Genomic DNA, 26,762 nt, shown 5'->3' on the forward strand with positions numbered 1-26,762 from the left:
AATAATAATAATAATAATAATCAATATTAGTATTTCTCAGCTAGCCAAATTAAGAATTGACTTTCCTATGTTGGCTGGGTGAAGTTTTCTTCTCCTCCTCTTCTTCTTCCTCATCTCATCATTGAAGTTTTTAATTATAACTTGCTACTTCCAATCCCATATAAGCCTCACTTATGGGTCAATATGTTAATTCATTGGCCACCATCATTTTCTTTTTGTAGCTCAACATTGTCATAGTCCAACCAACAATCCTTTTTTGTTGCTCTATCCTTAATTTCATACGACTTTGGACATATTTGGATATTACAACAGAAATATCTTGCAGCAATCGGGCCCGTTGAGCTACCTAGCCCGGTATGTTTTTAAAGGCCCTCCAAAGTCTTAGCCTAACCCTCGGCTTGTGGGCTCATTGATTTGCATGAAGAAAAAAATTCATGGAGATCTTTTTTCCTTCCCAAAGGATTTTGGTTGGATGGGTGTTGGATTGATATGGGTCATGCTCAAGTAGGCTTCCTAGTCCACAAATCCAGCAAAAAATTCAGTCCAAATCCCACTTTTTACTAGAAGCCATTGTTCCTCGTTCACAATAACCATCTTAAACCGCCTCTACCGAGGGATTCACATAAGGTAACATCAAAGGTCGACCTCACTTGGGTAACTACTCGAATATAAAATCATGCAGGCAAGGCTCAAGACTTGTGTTCATAAGATGGCGTATAAGATTGCCGACACGAACTTATTTCTTACCTTCATTTATATAACACTAAGATATCGATAAGCTTTAGTATAAGTGCCAAAAAAAGCCTTGAGAGCTTACAAATCGTCGCACCAACATGTATATATTGGGCCTGCAAACTGCTAGCGCAAGCTCAGATTCCTCTCTATTTCTGGTTAAAATTTCAAATGCTGTTTTGGTTCCAACCATTAGCTAGAGCAAGCCCAACCAAGCAGGACATGAACAGCAGTATCTGATCATGCGTTTAGCATGATACATCCAAGTGGTGGGCCGGGAAATCTAAGCAAATCTCACTTGGGTCCTCACTATGGAGCAGGCTAGAGTCTCCACATTTGATAGTCATATGTTTTAAATAGTAAGTTTATTTAAAATTATTTATACTAAAAATAAATATTTTAGAAAAGCCATCATGATCTCCCATTTGCTCTTGCCTTCTTTTTCTTCATGGACAAATAATACACCCTCAACCTGAAATGGTTCTTTTTCTTTTCAGCCATTCCATAAATTTAGGCTAATATTTTTTTATGAATATCTTTCTAAATATCAAATTTTGTATGAATTATATCCAATAAGGTCTTCTTTTATTCATAAACACAGTAAGGCCTTCTTTTACCCTGGTGTTATTCCATCCAGGAAATAAAAAAACCAGCATAGTTGTTCCACAGGGATAGTTATATTCTAGTTATTCCACAAATTGTCACCTACTTTGCTCCTTCTAAAATTTCCAGAATAAGATGTTTTTGTCCATAGAAAAAGGTGTAGGAATGGAAGAGTGCTGTATTTCATTTCAGCTCCTTGCCTCCCTTTTAAAATTGTCCCTACAAAAACAATTCGACCGTTTGAGTGGAACAACTATTCCTCGCTTATTCCGGCTCCTTTTAAACCAATGTGGCATCTATATTCCCGAACCAGACCCAACCAGGCTTGGTCTAACCATATCCACTTGTGTGTCGGCTTGCACGAACCTGAACTCGCCAGAGACAGCCACGTTGAGCTCCTCCCCCTTATGTCTCGGTGCGCGTTTCGCCTGAATCCATCCTCTTCCGCTCCCTTCGCCCCGAGAAGAGCAATGGCTGATGCCAGCATCCTGGCTCTCGAAGCGCCCATCGCCAAACCCATGTCCTTTGCTCTTCTTCACCCTATATTTTCTCACTCACCTCCTCTCCTCATCCTCTCCGTCAAACCCTCGTTCTCTACTCCCAGTATCAGTAGTAGTAGTTGTAGCAGTAGTAGAAGAGGAAGAACCCAGCAGAGCTCTTGCTCCTTTCTTCTTCCAAGTAAGAAACCAACGGCTTACCTCCCTCTCCATCTCTGTCTGCCTCTCTTGTGGTATATCAATTGTTTTTTGTTGCCTATCAACTGGTTGTCGAATTGCCTTGCTTTGTTCTGTGGATTATTTTTTATCGATGGACTCCATGTTAAATCACTTTCTTATATACCATTTTTTTTATTTTAATTTTGGTTGCTAATGATTTGTCCAAGTTACTCTTTTCCATGGGCTTATATGAGGGGAAATCTGAAATAGGGCAAAGAGAAATTTGGAAGCTTTGGCCTTCTGCAGTGTTTTTTTTCCCTTCTTCCTTCGTTGGCGGAGGAAAACATTGAGCTACATACGCAGTTTTTCTTTTTCTTTTTCTTTTTTTTTGAGAAAGCTACATAAACAGTATTGCCAAGCATTATCTCAATTATTTAATCAGTTTCATGGGCCCTTCTTTTAGAGTAATTGCTTTTCCGTGCTTCCATTCAAGAATTATATTAAACTGAAGAGGCTTCTTTTCTATCTTAGATTCATGCATCTTTGTTGAAATAGTGTACTTGACAGCTATCTATTTCCATATCATTTTTTCTTCCTTCATCCATTCTCAAGTATCGTTCTTCTTCAATCACTAAAACAGATGCTGCAAGTTATATTTGCTATAGCATGACTGTAAAACAATTATAAGTTAACATATGCTGAATTTTATATGGACCCTTATAATCAGTTTATGGTTGAAAGGGCAGATGCTCCGATCTTGTTTATGTTTTCCCCCTCCGTTCAATATAAATTAATCGATTATCATGGATACCTAAAAGTAGAGGAAAAAAACTCCAGATTGTGTGGCAAGCAATACTGGCGTTGTCAATATGGAGGAAGCTGAAGCTGAAGTTGCGGAAGGATACACGATGACTCAATTCTGTGACAAAATGATTGAGTACTTCATGCATGAAAAACCCCAAACAAAGGATTGGAGGAAGCTCTTGGTGTTCAGAGATGATTGGAAGAAGTACAAAGAGAGCTTCTTTGGTCGGTGTCAAGTACGTGCAGAAACTGAGAAAGATCCAGTGATGAAACAAAAGCTGGTTGGTCTTGCCAGAAAAATGAAGAAGGTATCACATTATTATTTTACTTGGTTTTCATGAACTGTAGTTGGTTGGAATTTTTAAAGGAAATTGTGGATGTTCATTTCTTCATCACATATATTAGAAGATAATCTATCTGGAATCCAGAAATATGTACTATGGCGCTAAAAATTGTTATCAAAGTTTGGAGTGAATTTTGCAGATAGATGATGAAATAGAAGATCATATGGAACTTCTGAAAGAGATACAAGAGAGCCCGCTAGATATTAATGCTGTTGTTGCAAGAAGGCGGAGGGACTTCACTCGAGAATTTTTCCATCACCTTAATGTACTTTCAGACAGTTTTGACAGCCTGGAGGATCGAGATGGTAATCAAATCAGAGTGCGTGCAAAATTACATTAATGCTTAAATTGGTAAATGTGGACTAGTGTTCTTAAATTTTGCATATAGAACTCAAGTTTCTTACTAGTTTCACATGTTTTCTAGTAGCTTTGCATGACACATGTCCGCATGCTTGTCTTCTTAGGTTTTTAAAACCATCCCATTACTGCGGTTGCCAGGTCTTAAGAACTTTAAACACAGCCTCATCCCCTTCAGGGCCACCCCCTCAATTCCTTTGAGATTTGATATTTGCATCTTTATCTAGAAAAAAAAACATGGTCAACATGAATGCACGACAATCTGTAATTAGTATGTATACATTTTTCTGTATCTAACTTGTTGAAAACTTGAATTCGTTTCTATTCAGCATAGTTTAAAAAGTTTTTTTTTTTTTTTTGTCTTGAGCAGCAATGGCTAGGCTTGGAGCTAAATGTTTGTCTGCAGTCCGTGCATATGACAATGCATTGGAGCAGCTAGAGACATTGGATGCTGCTCAGTCAAAGTTTGATGATATATTGAATTCCCCTTCATTAGATGAGGCATGTGAAAAGATAAAGAGCTTAGCTAAGGCAAAGGAACTTGATTCATCACTGATTCTTCTGATCAACAGAGCTTGGGCAGCAGCAAAAGAATCTACAACCATGAAAAACGAGGTGACAATTTATGTTTAAAAATATAGAAGATTTCTGTTCTCAAATTGCAATAGAAAACCAAATATTCTACATTCTGATTGTGTTGTCACTGAATTCATAGTTAATTTGTACAGATTCTATTGGTTTCTATGTTAGCTAATCGTTGACTTGAGTAATATGATTTGGTAGATATCGAGTAACAATTCTTATGTTTATAAATACCAAAGTGTTGCTATTTTTTTTTAAAGGAAAAAGCTGCAGATTAAGACTTCATTCAGCAAAAAAAATTGCTGTGGCATAGCTCCACTTTTAGTAGATTTATCATAAAAATCATAAGATACTGCAGAGTGCAGACCTGTTTCTGTGACAAGATCTGTCTCACAATCTGATATTAATTAGAAGTCAAATCATTTTTCCTTCTTTTATTTAAAGTTCTCTTTTTGTAATCCAGTCTTACCTTTAAACTTTGGCATCAGTGTATTTTTACAGGTGACTGGAAGTATTTTTGCCATTACCCAGTTATAGTCCTGGCAATCTAGGGTCTTGGAAGCAGTAAACTGAGCTTAGATCTATAGCATTTTTCATATAAAGTGGCTGCCTCAGGACTCAGACCCGTGCCATTGTGCTTGTCAGCCCAAGCCTTTTACCATTGCACTAAGCAATGGCCCCTAAGTGACTGGAAGCATCCGAACTTAATTATATATAAACTAGACTATGAGACTTTCGTACAAAGCAGATAGTTTAATATTATATGGAACCGATATGTATAGTTGTGCGAGCTGACTTGAGTAAGTTTGTTGAGAAGAAAGATAAGCAATTTCATTGAGATGAAAAAAATGTAGTGAAGGTGGGAATCGAACCCAGTCTCTTGTATAACCACCAAGTGATATGACCAGCTTGCAAGATGGCACACTAACTGACTCGACTAAATTTATTTCTCTATTTAATAGAATTTGCATACACCCTGTCTCACATATTGAGAAAAGAGAAAAATATATGAAATTATCTTAAAATCACTGGGCTAATATTATTTGGCACTTGATATGTTGAAAACTGTTGCTATTTGAACTAAAATATCCATTCCAAAAAGTTCTATCAAGTTTCAATACTTGTGACTGAAGCAATCAATCCACTCATGGAGCATGAAAGAGTGCTGTGACATGTCGCGTCATGTCAAAATGTTAAAAGTGAAGGCACTCTAGAATTCTTTTAACCAGAAGAAGTGATTAGGTAATACTGCTACAAAGAGGTATATAACTATCAGACATCTTGTGAAGTACAGAGGAGGGTGATGGAACAAAACCAAAGAAATACAGCAATAAGTTTAGAGAACCAATTTGGAATTATGCTAGGAGTTCTGCAATTGAGGCTAAATTTCTTGTTTGGGCAAATCATAGGAAGTAGAAAGCTTTTTTAAATAGATAAATAATTGCATATGGACTTGTCAACCTGATAAAAACATATTGTAGAGCGCTGCTATCATGGGAGGTAAATCAGAGCATTATGATAAACTAAGAGTGGGAACTATATGTTCAGACTGGAGGCTTTTTGTGTTTGTGTAAAATCTGTTCTTTCTTAGGAAGGGTAGAAAGATAAGAAAGCATGTATACGATACTGATGTCAACTAACTTAAGTTACAGTACCTAATTGGTCCTGCAGATGTTATTTCAAAACAAGTCTGATTTTGTCACCATTGTAACACCATATTGCAAAGGTAGTGGTGAATTTATAGCATCTGAAGGAAGTAGAAATCAGTTCCATTTTCAGTAACCCTGTGCTGTGAAGCTGTCCTGTAAACATGATATTGCTTGATTATGGTTATGACTCCAGTTAGCCATCTGGATGCTTGCTTAAGGTATACTGGTTTTGAATCTCCTAACAAGTGATTTATTTTTTCCATATTGAACTATCAGCTAACATACCTATGCTTCAGTAACCTTATTAGTTATATTTTGGTCAACTTTAGGTTCTTTCTTGCTATTGTTTTGTAACCTTTTTTTAACTCAAGAAGAAAAAAGAAAACCAGCATAAAACTCATTATACATTTTTTTGGCTCTGCCAGGTAGTCATATAGAGCCAATTATGTACCTAATGATTCGCATCAGTCCATCAAAACTTGAAGGAAATGAGCAATTAGTCAATATTTTTCCCTTTTGTCTGTTTATTTTATTTTAATACCTCGTAATATCAGTTGGTGTGCCATGTCTATTATATAAGTATGTTTAAATCCTGCAGGTTAAAGAAATAATGCGTCATATTTATAAAGAGACAAATAGAAGTCTTAAAAGCATTGCAGCACCAGATATAAAGCTTCTCAAGCACCTGTTGAACATCACAGATCCTGAAGAGCGATTTTCAGCATTGGCTACTGCTTTCTCTCCAGGAGATGAGCATGAAGCCAAGGATGTTGACGCTTTGTACACGTAAGGCAACTTATATTAGAAATATGTTGACTGATAATTAGCGTGTCTCATTCCTTCTGAAAAATATATTACAACACCCTTTCTCAGGAAAAGAATACCTTTGCACTTGAGGAAGCTTATTGCTGCCATTTAAGAACTTTTAAGTGGAAAATTTAGTACTTTTTTAAAAAAAATATATAGAAACTAATTCGTATAATTGGCCTATAAAGCTGTAATCCCAAGCTATACAAGGTCATAAGATTTATTCTTATAATTCATTAACAGTGTTCCCACAATACTAATAATCCTTGAGTAGTTTTGTACCTCATGTTGCTAATTTGCTGCTTACAATTGTGGTAGTACTATATGTTCTCAACCATTGTTACATTTAGTTAGAAAACCATATTTTGTGTTGAAATCTATAACTAATAGTCACCATATTACTTATTTATTATCCATGTAAGTTGCTCTATATTGTCATGTGACACTGCTCTCTTTTGTTTTGTTTCTCTCCCGGCTCAGAACTCCCAAGGAGCTGCATAAATGGATTAAGATCATGCTTGATGCCTACCATCTTAACAAAGAGGAGACTGACCTGATGGAAGCCAGGCGGATGAGTGATCCTGTGGTAATTCAGAGGCTTTTTATTCTCAAGGAAACAATCGAGGAAGAATACATGAAACGGCATTCGCAGACGGAAGAAGACCCAGAATCGAAAGAGTGAAACCTGTCTATCAGTCATGTCATGTCAGTTATAACGTGATAGATCAATGGTTCCTTTCAAGTTTGATTTTACATTGATGAGGGAGATATTTATACCTCAGCTGTGGCTCTAAATATTGCAGTGGCCTCACCATTCGACCTATGAGGAATGTGATTGCGTGGGTCTTTGCTTTGCCTGCTATTGTGCCTACTTTTATCTTGATTAGATTTCAGTCCTGAGGGCAGTTTTAGTTTTCTAGATGTGGCAGTGTGGATGACTGATGAGGCTAATTCAAGAAAAAAAGTGTGTTGATAGCTCTCTGGCTGCTTGCAATGTGGTCATTAAATTTGGTAGATGCACATGTAGTTGTTTGGATCCCACTATCAGGCATGATAATGGTAATAATCATTAGAAAACAGGTTTGGATGTGGCCCTCCTCTAAGTAGGGCGGAAACCGGATTGGATACGGATTATCTATATTCATATTTATTTTGTTTAATGAATGTATGGATACAAATTGGATATTAGAAGTATGGATATAAATACGGATATGAGTCGGATAATTAAATTTTATGTTGTAGAATCAAAGATATTATTAATGGATGGTAAATCAAGCTAAAAGCATATTAATAATATAATTATATATATTTTTTAAAAGTTTATGAGTTTTATATAAAATTAAATAGGGTTATAAATAAAATCAGATATTCATATACAAATCAAGTAGTTGTCTATTCACATCCATATCTGTTTTTTTATCAGAAATGGATACAAATATGGATCTTAGTCAGATGTTTATATTTTTATCCATATTCAGATATATTTGGATAAGAAAATAGATTTGGACGAATATTATTTGGTCTCGCTCACTTCGCCCGCCTATCGTATCGGCTCGGCTTCGTCCGTCAAGCGACTGCTTCCGCCTCTCTAGGCTTCACTATCGCTCATGACTGGTAGTTGTCTCTATGTAGTGGTCCCTCCCCCGAACCCCCTCCCCTTCCTTAGGTTATGGAACGTTACCCCCCCAAAGTCCCCCTCGGGGGGGAATAGGATATTTATTTTTACCGATGATATGCCAGGGGGTTCCACCCCCCGAACCCTGCCAGGCGTTTTAATTGAATGCAGGTTTGATTGTGTTTGTGCCTATAGAACTGGATGCTAACATTATCTTATTTGACTGTGGAGGCAGGCTATGGCTTTGCTTTCTCTTGCTTGGAAGTCATAATTTAGGAATATGCTGGTTTAAAGTCGAAGACTGTCAAAATCTGCATGATAGGTGCTTCCTCTAAAAACTTGATATTCATATATTTTAAAGAGATTCAGACATGGTGATCCCACTTAAAGGTAGATCAGCTACAAGTCTTGCAAATTCTGGCTTTTATTCTCTTGCAAATTCTGGCTTTTCTCTTCTTTCCTCTCTTTTTTTTTTGGTGCACTCTCTTTTGTTAGGAAAGGAGTCAGCCATTAAGGTCAAGCAGCTCTTACACCACGGTGACGAATATGCCGCTGGGAATTAAATTCACAGCCTCCTGAAGCATTGCAATCCATGGCGAGCTATTGGATCCTTGTGACGCATATGGCCCTCCATGAGACTGTAACACTGGTAATTTATATGAGAATCGCCATTGTTTCTCGACGGCATCATGGTAATGTTAAGATTGCGACTATGAAATGAAAACAATTAACGATGTCTTCGCTGTTTTATAGTTTCTTCTCACTATTATATACTCTCCATTACTCAGTTCTCAATTAGGTAAACCAATGCAAACCAAATTAAGGGACCCGGTTATCAAGTTATATAAATGATAGAAAAAAAAAATCTTTGATCATAAGAAACACGACCATCTTGTACCCTCATTTGCTTTGCACCTGCCAAACACTAGTTGTGATAGTTCTTCGTTACTCAAGACTTAATGTAGTGTACAGGAGCTTGCATCATCGCAAAATGTAAACTATCATGAATTCAATACATCCATGCGAACTTGGACCACTCAAGCACATGGTGCTGGAATGCAGAATCAGATACTACCATGGTGATGCATCATGGGCATGGTTGCAAACTTTCGTTGCCGTGATTGATAATCTAGCCTTGTTGTTGGCTATAGCAAGTGCAAAGTTCATGTTGACACATCATGGTTAATGGGAAAAGAAAACATCTCCCTTGGATATGATGTAGCGTTCGATAAAAACATAAAATGACAATTATGATACAGTACAATGATTGGGTTCACAAGTGTTCACACTATATCCATACTAATTGTTATGATATAAAGATCGATCGATAATAGGCCTTGAAAAACCATCCAGTATGGACTGGATAATAGTAGATCTCCAGAAGAGGCATCTTTTGCAAGCCATACAAGAAATTTTCGAATCACTTGGCCAATAGGCTAAAATACATGACTACTAGGCCGAGTTATACTCAATTAGCAAACTAAAGTACTTAGAAAATAAGATAAAATACACATTTACTAAGCCAATGACTGCTAGAAATATGCCAATGCTAGATCAAGTATCAAAAAAGCAAGCCAAAATATCAAGACATAGGCTGATACTCAAAGGATGCATGTCGGTATGCAAAGGGCATAGGCTCCAAGAGTGTAGGTAGATATGTCTATCGGCCGAGATCCAAAGGCGCAAGATGAGTAATTGAGATGTATACCGAAAGTGCGAGAATTATCGGCCTAAAATGACGCCTTGATGGAGCAAAATCTTAGGATGGTGGCTAGTCGCTCGTTAGCACTACACGTGACATGGGAGAAGCAGTTACACTACCTATTATGCGCAAAAATAGTGGTCCATATAGTACAAAATAGAAAAAAATGTTAAAAAATTAATAGTGGACCCATCTTTCTACTACCAAGGACGTGAGAGAAAGATAATACTACTCACCAAATATGACAATAGTGGCTCATATGGCACACCATAGCAATGGCAAATGTCTAAAATAAGTAATCGTTCCCATTTTTCGACTACCATGATGTGAAAAGAAAGAAAACATTATCTACTTTGGCAATAGTGTTGCACACGACAAGAATGATAAATGTCCTAAGCTAAATATTAGCACATCCTACTAGTTAAGAATACTTGTAAATATTAGGTTGTAACAATGAAGAAAAGTTCTTTTTCCAAAACAATGATGTCTCTTTATACTATCTTCTTCTTTACATTCATTTAGTTTTTACGGTAGATTTACAATAAATTTAGGAAGTATTCTGTTGTTCATGGCATTTGAACCCGATCTTATTTTTTTCAAATTTCGGCCATAGGTTGTGGCATGCCGCGCAAATCTCATCGTGCTACCATTTGCTTGGTACCTTAATTTTGGTCTGAAACCAAAAAAACAAGGTATATAAATCAATTCTTATCTAAGGAAAAAGATATATTAATCACTATGTATAAATCAATTCTTACCCCCAAAAAAAGGATATATTAATCAACAAAAACTATGTAAAACCTCAGCTCTTGTTAATTTAAGGGCGGATATAATTAGCATCATGTGGAAGCACATGAAACGGCCAGGGCTTGACATGGGCGGTTGATATCCTCGTTTATTTCAGTAAATTGAAGTGGAATCATGCAAATCTTAATGAATCACAGAGTTTTTTAAGTTTTACCCTGTGGCTTCCACTGTGCTTGTTTAGTGATATCCCTACGACGAATCGGTGCTTTCTCCGAGCATCGCAGACGTATGATGCCTGCTACTTGGGTCATATCTCCGGTCTCCGGTCTCCGGTCGAAAAATTGCGGGTCCAAGCAGCCATGCCCGTGCTATAAGCAATGTAGAGCAGTCGACGTATTTTCGTCCACGCCCACGCCGGTTTCCAGCGGAAGGGCATTCCCACGAACACCTTAGGCTTAACGCCAGGATTCAGGGCTGGGGTAAGGATTTGGTTATCCCAACACCCGCTGTATAAGGGAGCGGATGCTGGGGTCTCGGGTGGCCTTGCTCTGCTTCAAGTCCATCGCCCGGTGCCTCCCCGTGAGTCGAAGCCGTCTCAAAGCCCTCCGGCCATCCCGTTTTGCCATTTCTCGAGGTACTTTTCTTTTTTTCCTGATTTCTTCTCTTTTGGGTGCTCCAGTTGTCGTTTTTCGATTCGTTTGGAGCTCCTTTTTTGTGTTTTGCCCCCGTCCTTCTCGAATTTATAGGTTAAATAGGATTTTGATTTTCGGCGAGGCTGTGGTACTCGCTCTAATGATCTGTTCTGGGAAAAATCATGCCACAATTTGCACTTGGTATCACTTAGGGCATAAAGGCAACTCATTGTTAATCTTGACCAGCCATTATCACCAAGAATTTCCGATGTGACACCTCAAATCTAAATTTGGATATCAAAAATAGATATCCTTGAATTCGATCCTGTACTTGTCTACCCTCTTTTTGATTTAGGTGATGATTAGATTCTTTCCATTCCCTCGGATGCATCTTCCAGAGTGCAACCTCTGTAAGACTAGTAGGAATGCCGTTGTCTGTTCGCAAAAATGTCCTTGACGTGACTTTTCATGGTGATTATAAACCTTATGACTTTGAGTAGTCTTTAAATTTTCAAGAGAATCCTTGTAATTAAGCATCTATTGTCAGAGTGCTTCTCTTGGACCGTGCATCAAAATTGCAGCCATCAAGTCTGGTTGGGTGTTCATCACATGCTGACAACTGGAACATGTAATGATGGGCTACGTAATAATGTAGCAACAAAAATTTTTTCACTCCAATCGTAAATTGTTAAGACAATTATCAAAATGACTTCCATATTCTGCCACGTTGAAGTCTGTTGAAAATCTGACAAATGTACCACATGTCTTTATGCATGAATGGCGTATTCATGCTGTGCTGTGAAATTATGTGACCTTTTGTCAAGTGACTGAGATTTCTTAATATTTTTGATAGAGATTTGATTGTGCTAGTCATGTTTGTTCTAATGCTGTTGGCTAATCATTTTTAGATAAAATAATGATTTTAAGCTACTTTTCTGTGCTAACACCTTTTAACCTTGGAATCATTAGGTTTTGCAAGTAGAACTACAAGTCAGCTGAAGAAGATATCCATGTCTATCTCAACCAGTCCGTCACCAGTTGCGGCTCCAGAGTTGACTGATCAAAGAGAGGAAGTTGAATTGCTACCTGCTGTCAATGACTACTATGGAGGTGTTATTGTTGAAATGAAGGCACCCATGGATTCTACTGCTTTTGCTTCTTCATTAAGATCATCTATATCAATTTGGAGGAAGCAGGTGGTTCTTTTGATCATGGGGTCTACCTGCGTAAAAGATTTTATGCTATTTACTTTTATTTCTTCAGAAGATGTAAATTCTGATCATTAACATGTGAAAAATGCTTCTAATTACATTTCAACTGATGGGGGTATCAAATAACAAGTGATAATCAAGTAGGCCGCAGATTTGCGATAGAATGGATAAGGGAATTGGATTATCTCTTGAAATGGTAGAAATCCTTAAATAATATAACCAAGAAAACATATTTTGGAAGATTGAACTGGTTGCTCAAAGGATTGGTAATAGGTTATATAACATCTTATCAACGATATATGCTAAGTCTATTAGCGATGCATATAAACTGTCTTTCTTTATGTTGATACTCATAAGAACATCTCATGGATTTAGCAAATCGAATTATAGTTTGAATTGATTTCTGGTGCATGGATATGTCTCCAAACTTTGTTGTTTCCATGTGTAGTTCTGATTGCTGTTATTATATGTGCTCGTGTACTTGAGATGATCAATTGATGACTCATTTTTAAATTTATTATTTTACATATTTATGATGCTTTTACGACTGCATTTCCAGGGAATAAAGGGTGTTTGGATAAAGTTGCCCATCAATCTCGCAAATCTTGTTCAACCTGCTGTTGAGGTAACTAATTTGTTTCATATGACAAATTTTATGTGGATTTCCTACCCAAATTAAATTACATGCTGTTTATTGATTAAGGCTCTCAAATATTCAAAAAATGAACTGGCTAATTAGTTTAAAAGAAGTTTGATTACTTCTCTCATACTTATTTTCACACAGATACACTCATACAAATAGATAAATACATTCTATACACACAAACATATGCTTATACACTTATATGCATATCCATGTCAGCTGTAATAGGAATTAAAGGCGACTGTTTTGGCAATGATTTTGAGTATTGTTCTAAGGATAGACATTGTGTACATCTTATTTTAACTGTCACTGTAGGTAGGAGCATCGTAGTGTCATCAAAATTATGTTTGTTAGCAGTTTGAGTGCCTCTACTTGGGGCTCCTTGTAGATGAAAATAATAGAAGTGTAATTAAAATGCCACATCACCCTATCTCTTAATGAAGATGGTGTAGCAATCAGGACTGGATGGGGTTTTCTGGACTTCCTATTATGAATCATGATAACTAGCTTAGATTTAAATTTATGTGTTGTGGAATCTACAAAAGTAAGTTATGAAAAGATTTTAATTTATTATTCTTCCTAAGAGTATGCATGCTGGAGTTCAGAGACTCAAAGGCTGTGACTATGAGCCTGTGACAGTTGTGATTGCTGCATGGTTTATTTGAAAAAGAAGGAACCATAAATTTGTAGAACATGGGACGTTCTTTAACATGATTTTGGTCACATGGGGCTTTGTTTCCTTCATAGATGAAAATTTGGTCCTTGGGCCCAATGTTCTGGGTGATTTCGAGGTTATGGATACTGGAGGAGTTGAGGTATGGGACTTAGAGGGGAATTTCCCCAAATTGACTGTTTATAATCATAAATCCAGGTGGTACCAGCATGTTGCTACCTATGCCTTTCCTCCAAGGTACATGATAGTGCTGCACTGCTGATGACAAGAATACTCCTTGTATCTTTCTGAGATGTAATTGAGTGTCATATAGCTTACTCCAGCGAAAGAAGGGAAGCTTCATCCTGTCTTCCTGATTGCCAGCCTGTCTCTCATTAGGACTGGTGAGCTGTTACTTTGTCTGACCTTTCTGTAACTTCAAGTTTGTTCCATATGTTCACATCTGATTCCTTTCCAGGGCCACAATCAATTTCCATTTGCTAGGCATCTCTATTCTTTATCTTCCACTATGTAAGACTCTTCATGTAGTGTAGATTGCTGGCATTCTTATCATTGATTTCATGAGCTTTGCTTTCATAGTTTTAAGTCAATGATGGCTCCCTTAATGTTAACGCCTGTGAGCCCTGCATTTCTTATATAATCAGCTCGAGATGTGAAAGAGGTGATTGTTGATCTTTCTGCGTCATTCTTAAGGATGATGTTTCTTGTTTACAAATTTGACATCTCTGTGGGTCATAAAAAGCTGTTTTCTCCTAGTTTGTGATATTCCAACATTAAAAGAATTCTGTTGACGCGTTTCTTGTCATCTGACCTATTTGAAATAACATAATTCTAGGTTCATGCTTGCTCTACTTTTTTATAAAAGAACTGTAAATTTGTTTAACAGAAAGGCTAATTAAACTGCATTGTTGTTCTGTTAACTAGGATAATGGTTAGTTCTGTTGTTTTTGCTAGAACAGTGCTCTGGTATGTAGTGCATTGTTGATGAAAAATCTGTTTAGTAATCCGGATTGGTGGAGATTGGTCAAGTAATTCATGATCATCTTGCTGCTATTGATGAATGTACTCCAGACAAGACTATTGTGTTTGACAGACTCAATTGGAGCAGAGCTGCAATCTTGTTGTTATGGCATAAAAACACCAGATGTATTATATATCTTCATGTTGGAGGAGCGAAGCATCGCTCCAACACTATGAGCAGAGCTGCAATCTTCTTGTTATGGTATAAAAACGCCAGATGTATTATATATCTTCATGTTGGAGTGAGTGAAGCATCACTCCAACACTATTTGTTCCTTAATAATTCAAAATTACTACAGAAGAATGCCTTGATATCATTCATATTCTATGGAGACTTTGAAACATATTATGACTAAGGCTAGATGTGGGACTGAGACTACCAGATAATCTTAGTCAGTAATAAGCTCCTATTCCTGGCAGATAGGGTTGCACCTCTTGTTGCCATCTGTTTATTGTGCTATCTTCTTGTTTCCTTTTCTACCTTTGAAATAATTTTTTTTAATACCAATGAGCATGATAATTATTATGGTACCTTTAAGATTATATGATTTTTAGCTCAATGGATGATTGATGTGCAGGAGTTTGCTTGTTCTGTGGCACATTTGTGTTCTGACTAGGTGTGAAGAGTGTATCTGTTCAAAACCTCTCCTTCTCTGAAAGAAATACTGGTTCAAAATCTCAAGCATGCTAACTGAAGTTGTGGGCCAGTTAGTCTTTTACAAAACACTGCTACATGATAGAAAAGTTACACCGATTAACTTACCGCATCCTGTATTTCTGTAAATATATTGTCTTTTGCATCCTGTATTTCTGTAAATATCTTATCTTAGAATGGTGCTGCATAATAAGATGGCATTCTTGAATAGTGACATAAAAAGCATATGGTTTGATATAATTATAAATTACTACTTTTTTATATAATATCCTCCTGCCACTTTTCTGTAATTTTTAGCTGGCGGATTTCATGGTCTTGTTACTTAGTTCTCCACAAACTTATTTTGGTGCAGGAGGGATTTTGGTACCACCATGCAGAGCCAAGTTACTTGATGCTTGTGTATTGGATTCCTGATACCAAACATACAATTCCTGCAAATGCCTCTCACAGAGTAGGTGTTGGTGGTTTTGTTATGAATGATAAGAGAGAGGTAAATCATGTATACAGTCTCCCTTCACCTAAAAGTTATCTTATATGTCAGACACAAATACAAATATGAAATAATGCTTCACTAATTTCTTCTTATAAGCTCATTGACCTTGAGAGAATGAGCATAATTTTACTTTGCCTTTGATATGTCATATTCTATTGCAACGGATGTTTCAGTTTGTGTTCAATTGGCGACCTTTTGACGGTAGTTTTAAATCTGAAAATTTCAATTCTTTTTGTTAGGTATTGGTGGTCCAAGAAAATAGTGGCAGATTTCATGGCTCAGGTGTTTGGAAGTTTCCTACAGGAGTAGTTGACCAAGTAATAAATTTCTACCTAGGAAATGGAGAAAGTATTCACCATTAGGAAATTGTGATTTTTTTTTTATTCCACTCGCTAAGTTGCATCCTTCTGCAGGGTGAAGACATTTATGCTGCAGCCATAAGGGAAGTAAAAGAAGAGACAGGAGTATGTGTAGATTACTTTATTTTTAAATTTAATAATATTGAAGTTTTGAGAACTTTCAGGTTCATAGACAGATAAAATTTTCTGAAGAAATTTCATTTTACTACATTGCAGATTGACACCGAGTTTGTTGAAATACTTGCATTCAGGTATCAGTTCCTATTCAGGTTTTCTCATATTTTATTTAAATCTATCCTTTGATTCTCTGATATTTGCTAGACCTATCTTAACCAGCTGGCTCTTTCATGATCTTTTTGTTTATTATTTCCTTGAATTGTATGATGTTTGAACTTATTTTCAGAGTAGCAATTTTTAGCTTATTCTATGGAACAACTAATTATAATGTTAATAATGACAAGAAATAACGTTGTCCTATCTGTATGTGAATGCTATTATAAATTCTTCCCAATGTAGAGATGCAATGTTTTGCAAGTCAAAAAAAAAAAAGTGGATAAATGAGAGAGAATAGTATATAGATGAAAGTATTGTAAACAAGTTAAACCTCATGGACAGATAGATCGTGTTATGCACCTCATGGTTAGCTAATATGAATAACCATAAGGGTAACGATGAAGCTGCCACGGTACTCTTTAAGTGCACACATGAAAATGATAATAGATGTGGCTATAATATCCTTAGAAATTTCTTTATTTGGATTATGTTGGAGTTGTTACCTATATGATTATTAAGTTGAAGTTGGATGCTACATTCTCCAACAATGTATATCAAGGATGGCTTTACCAGTACCGGGACTCATACTGGTTGCACAGTGGTATGATAAGGTATGGTTCCGATAAAGATGGAGCTGATGAAGGAGGGGGAGAGGGAGAAGCAGAAAAGAGAGAGAGGGAGGGAGGGAGAGGGAGAGGGAGGAAGGGAGAGAGAGGAGGGACAAGCGGATGGAGGGCTAGAAGCCCTTAGTTCTCCTATTTCGAACGAACCAGGGAACCAAGGGCTTCCGGCCAGTTCAAAATAGGGAAATTGAGGGCTTCCAGCACTCCTTCCACCTCTCCCTCCCTCCCTCTCTCTTCCCCCCTCTTCCTCTCTCTCTCTCTCTCTCTCTCTCTCTCTCTCTCTCTCTCTCTCTTCCTCTCTCTCCTTCTCTCTCTCCCCCTCTCTCGCTGGATATATCGAACCGAGGGATGGAACCGTGCTAGTCCGCCCCAGTACGGTTCGGTATGCTTCGAACCGGACGATTCAAGACAACACCACCTTCCTTATTGTGTATACATGAATTACTGCAAACCATTTAAAAGGTTGCCTGCAGAATCTTGAAATTCTTAGATTCACAAGATTATTAGTTCTAATATGCCTCATACCTCTCCCTTTCTCTATGTATATTTAATATCATAAGTTGACGAACTCCTCAAATTATGGCATTGAACATAGCTAATTGTCAATATAGCACTTTTTGTCCCCTAAACCTGTATTTGAGTACAGTTGTATCCCTAGATCCATTGGTGGGCTGTTCGAGGGTATGTCATGGTCCAAAAGCCACTAAAGTGGATATATCCTCGTGATACTGGCATCACAGCAAGTGCCATAAAAAAACTTAAGCAAAAAATGGCTGAGATGTATCAGACCAAATTGTAAAATTGCCTATGATCACAGGATCCAAAAAGTCATGCAGAAAAGTTGTATTGATATTAATTAGTCTCTTGTACTGAAAGACCTGATTTTCTGATCTCAACGTTGCAATTGACTGGCCCTACTGATCTATTTCTTCTGACATGCAACAATTTTTCCTCGTGCCAGGCCAGGAAATATCACCATTGCCTGCTTCGAATGAGCACTAATGAGTTAATTTATCTCGATGCCTTAATGAACATAATGTGAAAATGATCCCAGTGTTAAACACTGTGAATATATACCTGCTCTTACCTATAGAATAGCAGTTTACCCAACTTGCTTTTCCCTTTTTGATGATCCAGAACTCGTTTATGTTTCACAACTGTTTGATGCAAAAAACGAAGGTTAACTATTATTACACTAACTGCCTTTTTTTCTTCTTCCTGTCTGAAAAATTGGTTATCTTAAAATTAAAAAAGCACATCTTTTCCCATATATAAACTTGCATGAATTACCAAGTGCAAGAGATTCCGGAGACGAGAAGATAGTTAAAGAGAATTTTATATTGCAGAAAAAAATGATGTAAATAATGAAAGAACCAAGCAGTTCCCATACCTGGAAATATTGTACCAAATATTTGGTGTGCCCCAAGGTACCATACCATACTGACACATGATGATTTTACTGTTTCTGTGTGAATACCTGCTACCATGGTGTGTGTCGATATGGTGCCGTATTGTACATGCTGGTACTGTACCGATTGGTTCCCAAATGTACAAGTATTAGTTCCGGTAATTCAACTCTTTTGCTCCGATATTTAATTACGTTTCCCCTAACTGAAGCAATATGGTACCAGTCTATTTAGGATCCCTGTTGGCTGCGGAACAGTCATATACTTTCTTTGATTTATATCCTCTCTAACATCACAGTTATAGTCCAAGAACACAGGTAGCACTGGCAGCAGGGAATTAAGTCCATTGTAGGCTTGATAAGACATCCACATGATATCCACAACAGTTTTCATTGCCTATTTTGACAGATGACTTTCAATTACTGCTAATTCAGTAAATCCATGTCCGCAAGGGTCGGCCAAGTTGCAATCCTATATGATAGGTGGCTATTATTTTACAAAAGTTACAAAATCATTACCAGGGAATTATCCCTGGATAATTAAATGGAGGCTGCTTTTTAACATGCACTTGCAGCTTGGATGACAAATTATTTATTGATTTAATTTTTTTTCAACATTCACTTGTTCGCATGTCTCCACACACTATATCTAGTGCATTAAGGTTTAGGTGTTGCATTTCCCATGAAATGAATCATTATGCATCCATTTTTTCCAGATGCAGATGTTTGCTTTAGTACTCCTTGACTTTATAGATGATAAATCTGTACTAACAAACCAATGTCTGAAACTTTACATCATGTCAAGTTAATTGATGAGTATCAACTTGCAGGCAGAGCCACATGTCATTCTTTGAGAAGTCAGATTTATTCTTTGTATGCATGTTACGCCCCCTCTCCTCTGACATTCAGAAGCAAGAATCAGAAATTGAGGCAGCGCAGGTATTGCAAGTCAATTCTGTAAAGATTAATTGTCTAAATGTCCATTAGTTGAATAGGAAATAGTGCATATATATATATATATATATAGGTCAAAATAGTGCATATATTTTTCAGAAAAGACCCAGTATAACATGGGCAGCTACTTTTAGATTGCATGATATGTAATACAATTTTGACTTGTCCTGGAAATGACTTAGCCTAACAGCATCTTTCGGATACTTGTGTTGGATTTTAGCTGAGATGATTTAGTGAGCTAGACCTTGAATTCTTTTTTTTTTCCCCCATCAAAATCATACTAGCTGAACTTGGAAATCCAAATCTGATCTTTAACAAAGTTATACTACCAATACTTGTGAAAGCAGAATGACTTAAATCTGTAAATTCATTGTGATACATATATCTTCTCTTTGTGATGTATTGACGATAATTTGGAAGAATTCAATCTTTTATGGATGCTTGGACCTTTCTATTGTTGAGGAAAAAGAAATCTCTTGTGACTTTTGCTTTTTTCCTCCTTATGCAGTGGATGCCTATTGAGGAATATGCTGCACAACCTTTTTTCCAGAAATATGATATGTTAAAGTATATCAATGATGTTAGCCTTGCAAAAGTTGAAAGGGGTTATGCTGGATTTTCACCGGTTTGCATAAAATCAGGATTCTCTCATGCACAAAACTATCTTTATTTAAACAGCAAAGACCTGAGCCAGCCATCAAGACCTGGTAATATGTCTGAAAGCAACTGAGATTGTTAATTAATGTATAACTGTATCTGTTTTCATTAAATATCTATTATTCGATTTGTTAACATGTAGCTGATTTCCCCTGTTCTGGAGGTCAGATGAATAAGTGCAATGATCATTGCTTATTTATGTCGGTATCAATTTGGACATGAATTGTGAAATACTGGCTACCTTCTTGCAAATTCCAGAATATTATCAGAATAATATCTGATGCTCTTGTGCTTGTGCAAGTGCTCAAATAAGAGTCCACATTGAAACCCAGTTACAACTTTAGTCTATCTGGTGAATGGGCACATAGCTGGACATAAGAACAATAGAAAGTTACTCAGGCAAGCAACGCTAGTTACATTGTAGTTTCGGTTTGCCACACAGCACCAATGCCTGACTTTAAGATGTATATATACCTTCTGGTCTATAGGTGCTTGAATTAATTTGCAGAATGACTGGTGAATTGGGGTTCATCGATTCTAAACGGATTGTTAGGATCCAACCTGACATTGAAATGTTGATCCATCAATTTAAACTTTACTATCTGAAAGCGCATGTAGATCAAGCATTCATGATCAAATAATAAGTTTACCTCTTATGCAATATAGTTTTGGTCTTGAAAGAACGATGCTCATGTGAAACAATTAGCCGTTTGGTGATGTTGAACTTGGCCTGACTGCTTTAATGTAGTAAAACGGCAAGTTATTCACTCCTTGTCAAAGTTTAAGCATTATGCTATATTTTTGATAGCTGCAGATGTTTCCTCCACAATTTTGTTATTTATGAATAACTAAATGATCATAATACTATCATCTTGTCGAGGATCGCATGCTGAACTAAAACCTAGATAGCAGGATAATGGTATTAGTATTTGCCAAAATCTCAATAGAAAAAGTTGCAATTATTCAAAAAAACTTATTAAAATTATATTGGTCTAGCAATAACAAGTGACAAATAAAGCCCGCTGACAAGAATTGCAAATTTTGCTGAACAACCAGTATGACTGCTAGAAATCTAATACATGCTGAAAGAACCATGGAAAATACTGCTGATAAATGTTTGTGGTAAAATGTTCGCGCCTGGAAATCTGCCAAGACTGAGTAAAAGGGTTAATTCGAACAGAAAAAAAGAAAAAGGGAATCCTGCACTAAACTTTAAACTTGAAGTCAACACATGGCTTTCCATGTGGCAGACTGCATGCATGCCTGAAGTGGTGTCCATCCAGCCACGAAGAAAGGACAGTGGGCTTCAGCTCACTTCTTAGCTAGCGACTTTTTTCTTTTCCTTGCTAAATATAGACCCATTCCATCTCCTCCTCCCCCTACTCTTGTTCTGCTGCCCTCTGATGGCCAGGAGCAAGATGATGTTTCCTCCCAAAACAGTGCTTCTTCTGGTGTTCATGCTCCATTGTTCCAATATCATCTTTGTGAAGGCTGAGGATAGCTCAGCTGACAGCAGCACCTCTCCATACCTATGCCTCTGCCCCCCCCAGTGCGACAACCCATGCCAGCCTTTCCCTCCGTCGCCGCCGTATCCATTTTATGGAGCTCCGCCGCCGCCGTATCCATTTTATGGAGCTCCGCCGCCGCCGCCATCGCCGGTTGAGTGCCCACCAACTCCTATACAGTGCTGCGAAAATCCCCCAGCACAGGGTTCGGGTTCTCCTGTACAGTGCTGCCAAAATCCCCCGGCACAAAATCCCCCAGCACAGGGTTCGGGTTCGGGTTCGGGCTCGGGCTCGGGCTCCCCTAATCTCCCATATTACAACTATTCATCCTCTCCTCCATTGCCAACCTTCCACCGGGTCTGCAATGCTCTTCTCTCCATCCTGCTCTTCCTTCACTATGCTCTCTAGATTCTCAGAGGAAATGCTAGCCTCCTCCTGGGATCCTCCATTGGACTGGTTTCTAATAAGTTTTGTGGTTTGTCATGGTAACTGTTAGTCGGTGTAGCTTGTTCTTATGTGCTTATGATGTGTATTCTCTTTTATATTCAAATTTGGAATAAATGTACGTCTCTATTTTATTTAATCTACAGCGATTCCGTTGCTTTTCGTTTCCTTAGAAAAGAAATTGAGAACTGTGGTATCTGATGGCTAGATCTTTTGAATCTTATTAGGAAGTCTTTCCCAGTATTTGCATGAATGTGATAGGTAGACCCATGATTGCTCCCTTCCAGGGGGTTTCCAACAAAAGCTTGTACGTTAACATGGTAATTGTTGGCGGCTGCAGCATGTGTTTATAAGGTAAATAATTCTATCTTCTTCGATAAGATGATGAGAAATGAATGGATGGATGCCTTTGGAACATTTTGTTTCAAACTAAAACTTCTGTGCCCTCTTTTATCATGTAATTGCTTTCCCGGAATGGCACATCGGAGATCTGTTGCATTGTTGATGGTACTTGGTAAGCGGTTTTAGTGGGAAAGCGGCTCGGGTCTCAAGTGCAGTCTCGGCCACGTCTCCTTTGTTTTGGCATCATGCCTGGTTTTGGCGCTCTCTTGGCCCCCTTTAGAGATCCGCATGGGCGCATCTGGCGGGCGGTACTCCCTAGAGCGGCCACGTCTGGGAAACCGTGAGCGGCTTTTTGGCGTCGGTTTGTCGCTTACGGCGAGTTTCCGTCTTGTTCTCCGATGGTCCCTGGCGAGTTTTTCCTGTGCGTGTCCGAGCAAAAGCCGCGGACCGCGGTGGTTCCTGTGACAAACAAATCGTGCATTCCTCTGGAGGAGGATGTGGAGAAAAAGCATTCAGCTTTTAAAGATCGCTCGTTCCTTCAGCTGCATGCGTGCAATGAGGACTTTAATTTCAGTCATATATTTCCTCTGTTTTTTTATGGAAAAAACGTTTGGTGGCGGGTTGCATTTGAATTTCTAAGCCTCATGAGGGAGGCTTTGAGGAGACTTGAGTTTTGTTGAGTGGGGCATTACATGTATTTACCTGACTTATTATATCTGGTTGGATAAAAACATCTGTCTCTTTAAGGGTAGGAGGGCATCTCCCAGTGTGGTAGTGAATAGAGCCCTCCGTCAGGCTGCAAAGATCATCCACACTAGTATGGCGACTTCATCCGGGACGGCTAGAGACATTTGGGATTCTCACTTCACTACTGCAGCGCTTAGATTTACCTTTGCCTCTTGGGAGCCCCTACTCCTAGTTATTTCAAGATGAATTTCGATGGCAATATGTTGACGACAGATAGAGAAAGAGGAGGTACAGAATTTGTGATTAGGAATCATAAATTTAGACTGATTGTTGCGAGAGAGCGTCGCACCTAGGACATGACAGCTATTGGGGTGAAGCTCGGGATAGTATGGGAGGGCATCACCTTCACGAGGTGTATTCTAGAGGCTAACAAAATCTTTCTAGAAGGGGACTCAGCAATGGTGATCAAGTGAATTCGGGACGAGGAGTGGAGGGGCGATGGCTATCCACTGCTCAAGGATATTCGCAGGATAGTGAGAGACTGTGACTCATTTTAGGCCACTCATATATATCGAGAGGCGAACAAGACTACAGACTAGGTCGCCTCCTTCGACGCTCACCATTCGGGAGAGGTTATTTGGATGTGTTTCGTAGCTGCTCCCTCACTCTTATACCATCTCCTTTCTATCGATTCTATTGACAACACTCACCTTAGAGCAGTGTGAGCAGCCGTTGTATTAAAAAAAAATAAAATGAAGAGGCACTGTTGTTCGTCGGATGGCTCCCCTGCTCGTCAAGCTACATCATCGTACCTATCAATGTTGCATACGCCCCATAACTGCCCTATTCTATAGCGAACGTAATCACACTGAGGTGTTTAACGTTATTTATCTTGTGATCCAAGCGAGGACCTTAAAATCAGTTAGGGCATATGACTATCTTACTTGGTAATAAGCACCAATCCTCACATATATAAATATCATTCGAAGGATCTTTAGGTATGTTTGCTGCTATTTATCTCTCGAGTCTCCATTGTTTTCTCAAAATCTCTATCTAATTTAGGCATTGGAGGATCCTTCGTCAGACAAACTACTATAAGTAAACTTTTTTCCTTGATTTATGTTGGAGAACATGAGTTGCCATCTCCAACCAGAGCATAGGTTCCACGAACCACTTCACCTTCAGCTTTAGCTTAGAGCTTGGATCGATCTTGCAGGTCCGACCTGAATCATCATCAACACCAGCCTTAAGGAGCCAAATTGTGGAGCAGGATCTTGGCAGCAACAACTCTCTCTCTCTCTCTCTCTCTCTCTCTCTCTCTCTGGGTAACAAATGGAGAGAGAGGTATTGTACACGGCAACAAATTTTTGTGGATATAGGTGTGAGGATCCGTGCGGGCATGTGTTTAGTGCCACATTGGTTATTCGCCAAGGAGATTTTGGGTATTTATACAGAATCAAAAAATCCAAATAATACTTTTCGGTTAGCCATTTTGGATGAGGTTCTGTGTTGTTACAAATAGTATCAGAGAAAACTCGGCCCATAGTCTATATAGATTAGGGGACATTACAGTCAAGTTCATGGAGGCTGACCATGGGCCTATCATGGTGTTTGTGATTAGATTTGAATGAGTTTGAATTCTTAGCCTGATGAGAATGTCATAACTTAAACGGAGGGAATATGTGAGGATTCGTGCAGGCATGTGTTTAGTGTCACATCAGTTATTCATCGAGGTGATTTTGGGTACTTATATAGGATCAAGAAACCCAAATAATACTTTTCGGCTAGCCATTTTAGATGATGTCTTAGGTCGTTATAATAGGCCACATTTTAAAGAAAAGTTTCAACCAAGGAGGCCACGATTGTATTGTAAAACTAGTTATGAAGGCAATGCATCAAATAGCCGGTTGGATAACTTTTTGAGCTTTGTGAATTTTTGTGGACTAGCTTTACCTATTTGGTTGTTTGGTCTAAGAGTCGCAAGGTTTCGGGATTCAATTGATGAACAAGGAAAACATACTCATCGCTCCTTTTTATGATGAAAAAGGAGATCCAACAACGAGATAGCCAATCTTGACCTCTCTTTATGGACTCGAACAGTTGAAGGACTCGAACAAATTAGAATTTCTAAAGCAAACATTGTAATTTGAAGCAGGTATCATGATTTGTTTTCTGTGATTTTTCTTGTTGGGTCGGCTGAACATTGTTTGAAAGCTTTTCGAAAAGCTTGATCATTGAGATTTCAGAGCATTGGTGGTGAATCAGTGTCAGATATTATGTTGTTCTTAACTAATTCATGAGGAAAATACTAAAACTGTATGTACATGTTTAGAGTAGTGTGGCCAACATATTTCCCCAACCTAACAATTATATCAGGATTCTCCATGTATCTAATATGGATTCTATTAACAACAGGATGGAGTGAGTGGCTTATGTCAGTGCTGCAGATTTAATGTTCTTGTTTGGTAAAAACAAGCATTTCCTTTTAGAATGAAGGAAACGAATAATGCTCACTCTTGACATTAAATGTATCATACATGTATATGTATTGAGTCGAAATGCTTCGGTACATGAATTGTGATGACCCATATGGGCGTATATTTAGTTCCATATTGGTTATTTACTGGATAGATTTTAAGTATTTATATATGATTGAGAAATCCAAATAATACCTTCCGATTAGCATTTTTTCGGTGAAGTTCTGGATTATTATAAATGGTATTAAAGCGGATTCAGTCCATAACCTCTATGAATTAGGGGACACTGTAGTATAGGTATATTTGAGCTGACTAAAAGATTTGGATTCTTAGCCTCGCGAGGACGCTAGGGCTTAAATCTTGGGTTTTTCTATAGGATCAAAGAACCCTAATAATACCTTTTAGCTAGCCTTTTTGGATAAGATTTTGGGTTGTTATATTAACTCAACTATTATAACCCTCCAACCAACTAAACAAAAAAAAGTGGTAGCTCTAACTAAATAATTTTATTACATAATTTTACTATAAAATATAGATGCTTTGCAAAAACAAAAGGCAAAATATTAGATCCTTCAACACTAGAATTTTGGGAATGGAACAAAATTAGTGTAGTATTTTTTGCCTCTCAACTTTCATAATTTTTTTTCTTCTATTGTATTTTTTAATGCCAATATCACCATTTTTTGCAATAATTAGACTCAAATTACAAATTACCATGCATTACATACTAGCAATTTTTACATTGATCAATTAATTCAACCTATATACCCACACATCATGTCATATACTATTGCAACTAAAGCTCATTATGTCTAAAGTTTCTAGAATCCTTAATTTTAAGCCTCCAATCATGATACTTAAGTAAATCATTGGCACAATGCCAGCAGGATTCAAGTGTAACTCTTATAATAAAGATACTTCTTTGATTCGTTTTTCACTTTATCTACTTGGAAAAGTAAATAAGACGCCAAGAAGATAAACTAAACAAATACAAGCATATAAGTATCCAAATAATAAAAAAGGTGTACCATTATGTAACATGTCAAAGTCATACATACTTCTTTATGTACTTCTTGTTCATATGCATGCATAAAAGTGGTAAATTCAATTG

The 26,762-nt window shown here is 37.7% G+C and overlaps 2 protein-coding genes across 4 annotated transcripts; both read left to right on the top strand.

Moving 5' to 3' along the window:
* The first annotated feature begins 1,747 nt into the window (after positions 1-1,747).
* LOC103712764 (endoribonuclease E-like protein) lies at positions 1,748-7,509 on the top strand. 2 transcript variants are annotated; one of them, XM_039127621.3, is made up of 6 exons: positions 1,748-2,013; positions 2,813-3,103; positions 3,279-3,444; positions 3,867-4,111; positions 6,326-6,513; positions 7,015-7,509. In XM_039127621.3, exons 1-6 carry the CDS (start codon positions 1,813-1,815, stop codon positions 7,214-7,216), a joined length of 1,293 nt encoding a protein of 430 aa, XP_038983549.3. In that variant the 5' UTR covers positions 1,748-1,812; the 3' UTR covers positions 7,217-7,509. The 2 variants fall into 2 exon arrangements, with proteins under 2 accessions (XP_038983549.3, XP_008797607.5); XM_008799385.6 differs by having other exon boundaries at positions 2,829-3,103.
* A 3,362-nt stretch (positions 7,510-10,871) lies between these two features.
* Positions 10,872-23,218, top strand: LOC103712763 (nudix hydrolase 2-like). 2 transcript variants are annotated; one of them, XR_015975606.2, is made up of 11 exons: positions 10,872-11,232; positions 12,200-12,426; positions 13,001-13,066; positions 15,785-15,922; positions 16,165-16,242; positions 16,339-16,389; positions 16,501-16,535; positions 19,416-19,524; positions 20,048-20,246; positions 22,373-22,499; positions 22,634-23,218. XR_015975606.2 is itself a non-coding variant. In XM_088716471.2 (10 exons), exons 1-10 carry the CDS (start codon positions 11,121-11,123, stop codon positions 22,408-22,410), a joined length of 1,053 nt encoding a protein of 350 aa, XP_088572597.1. In that variant the 5' UTR covers positions 10,872-11,120; the 3' UTR covers positions 22,411-23,218. The 2 variants fall into 2 exon arrangements, 1 of the variants encoding a protein (XP_088572597.1); XM_088716471.2 differs by having other exon boundaries at positions 22,373-23,218.
* The last annotated feature ends 3,544 nt before the right edge of the window (positions 23,219-26,762 follow it).

The sequence above is a fragment of the Phoenix dactylifera genome, chromosome 2, assembly GCF_051530095.1.
Source record: "Phoenix dactylifera cultivar Ajwa chromosome 2, Ajwa_hap1_PhDact_Kaust_v1.1, whole genome shotgun sequence".
Lineage (NCBI taxonomy): Eukaryota > Viridiplantae > Streptophyta > Magnoliopsida > Arecales > Arecaceae > Phoenix > Phoenix dactylifera.

Bases quoted from the DNA above. Each gene is read 5' to 3' on its own strand.
- LOC103712764 (XM_039127621.3), top strand. From the start codon at position 1,813: ATGCCAGCATCCTGGCTCTCGAAGCGCCCATCGCCAAACCCATGTCCT. The intron at 4,112-6,325 runs GTGACAATTTAT...TAAATCCTGCAG, and splicing joins CTACAACCATGAAAAACGAG to GTTAAAGAAATAATGCGTCA. The intron at 6,514-7,014 runs GTAAGGCAACTT...CTCCCGGCTCAG, and splicing joins GATGTTGACGCTTTGTACAC to AACTCCCAAGGAGCTGCATA.
- LOC103712763 (XM_088716471.2), top strand. From the start codon at position 11,121: ATGCTGGGGTCTCGGGTGGCCTTGCTCTGCTTCAAGTCCATCGCCCGG. The intron at 19,525-20,047 runs GTATTGCAAGTC...CTCCTTATGCAG, and splicing joins CAGAAATTGAGGCAGCGCAG to TGGATGCCTATTGAGGAATA. The intron at 20,247-22,372 runs GTAATATGTCTG...GAATCTTATTAG, and splicing joins GAGCCAGCCATCAAGACCTG to GAAGTCTTTCCCAGTATTTG.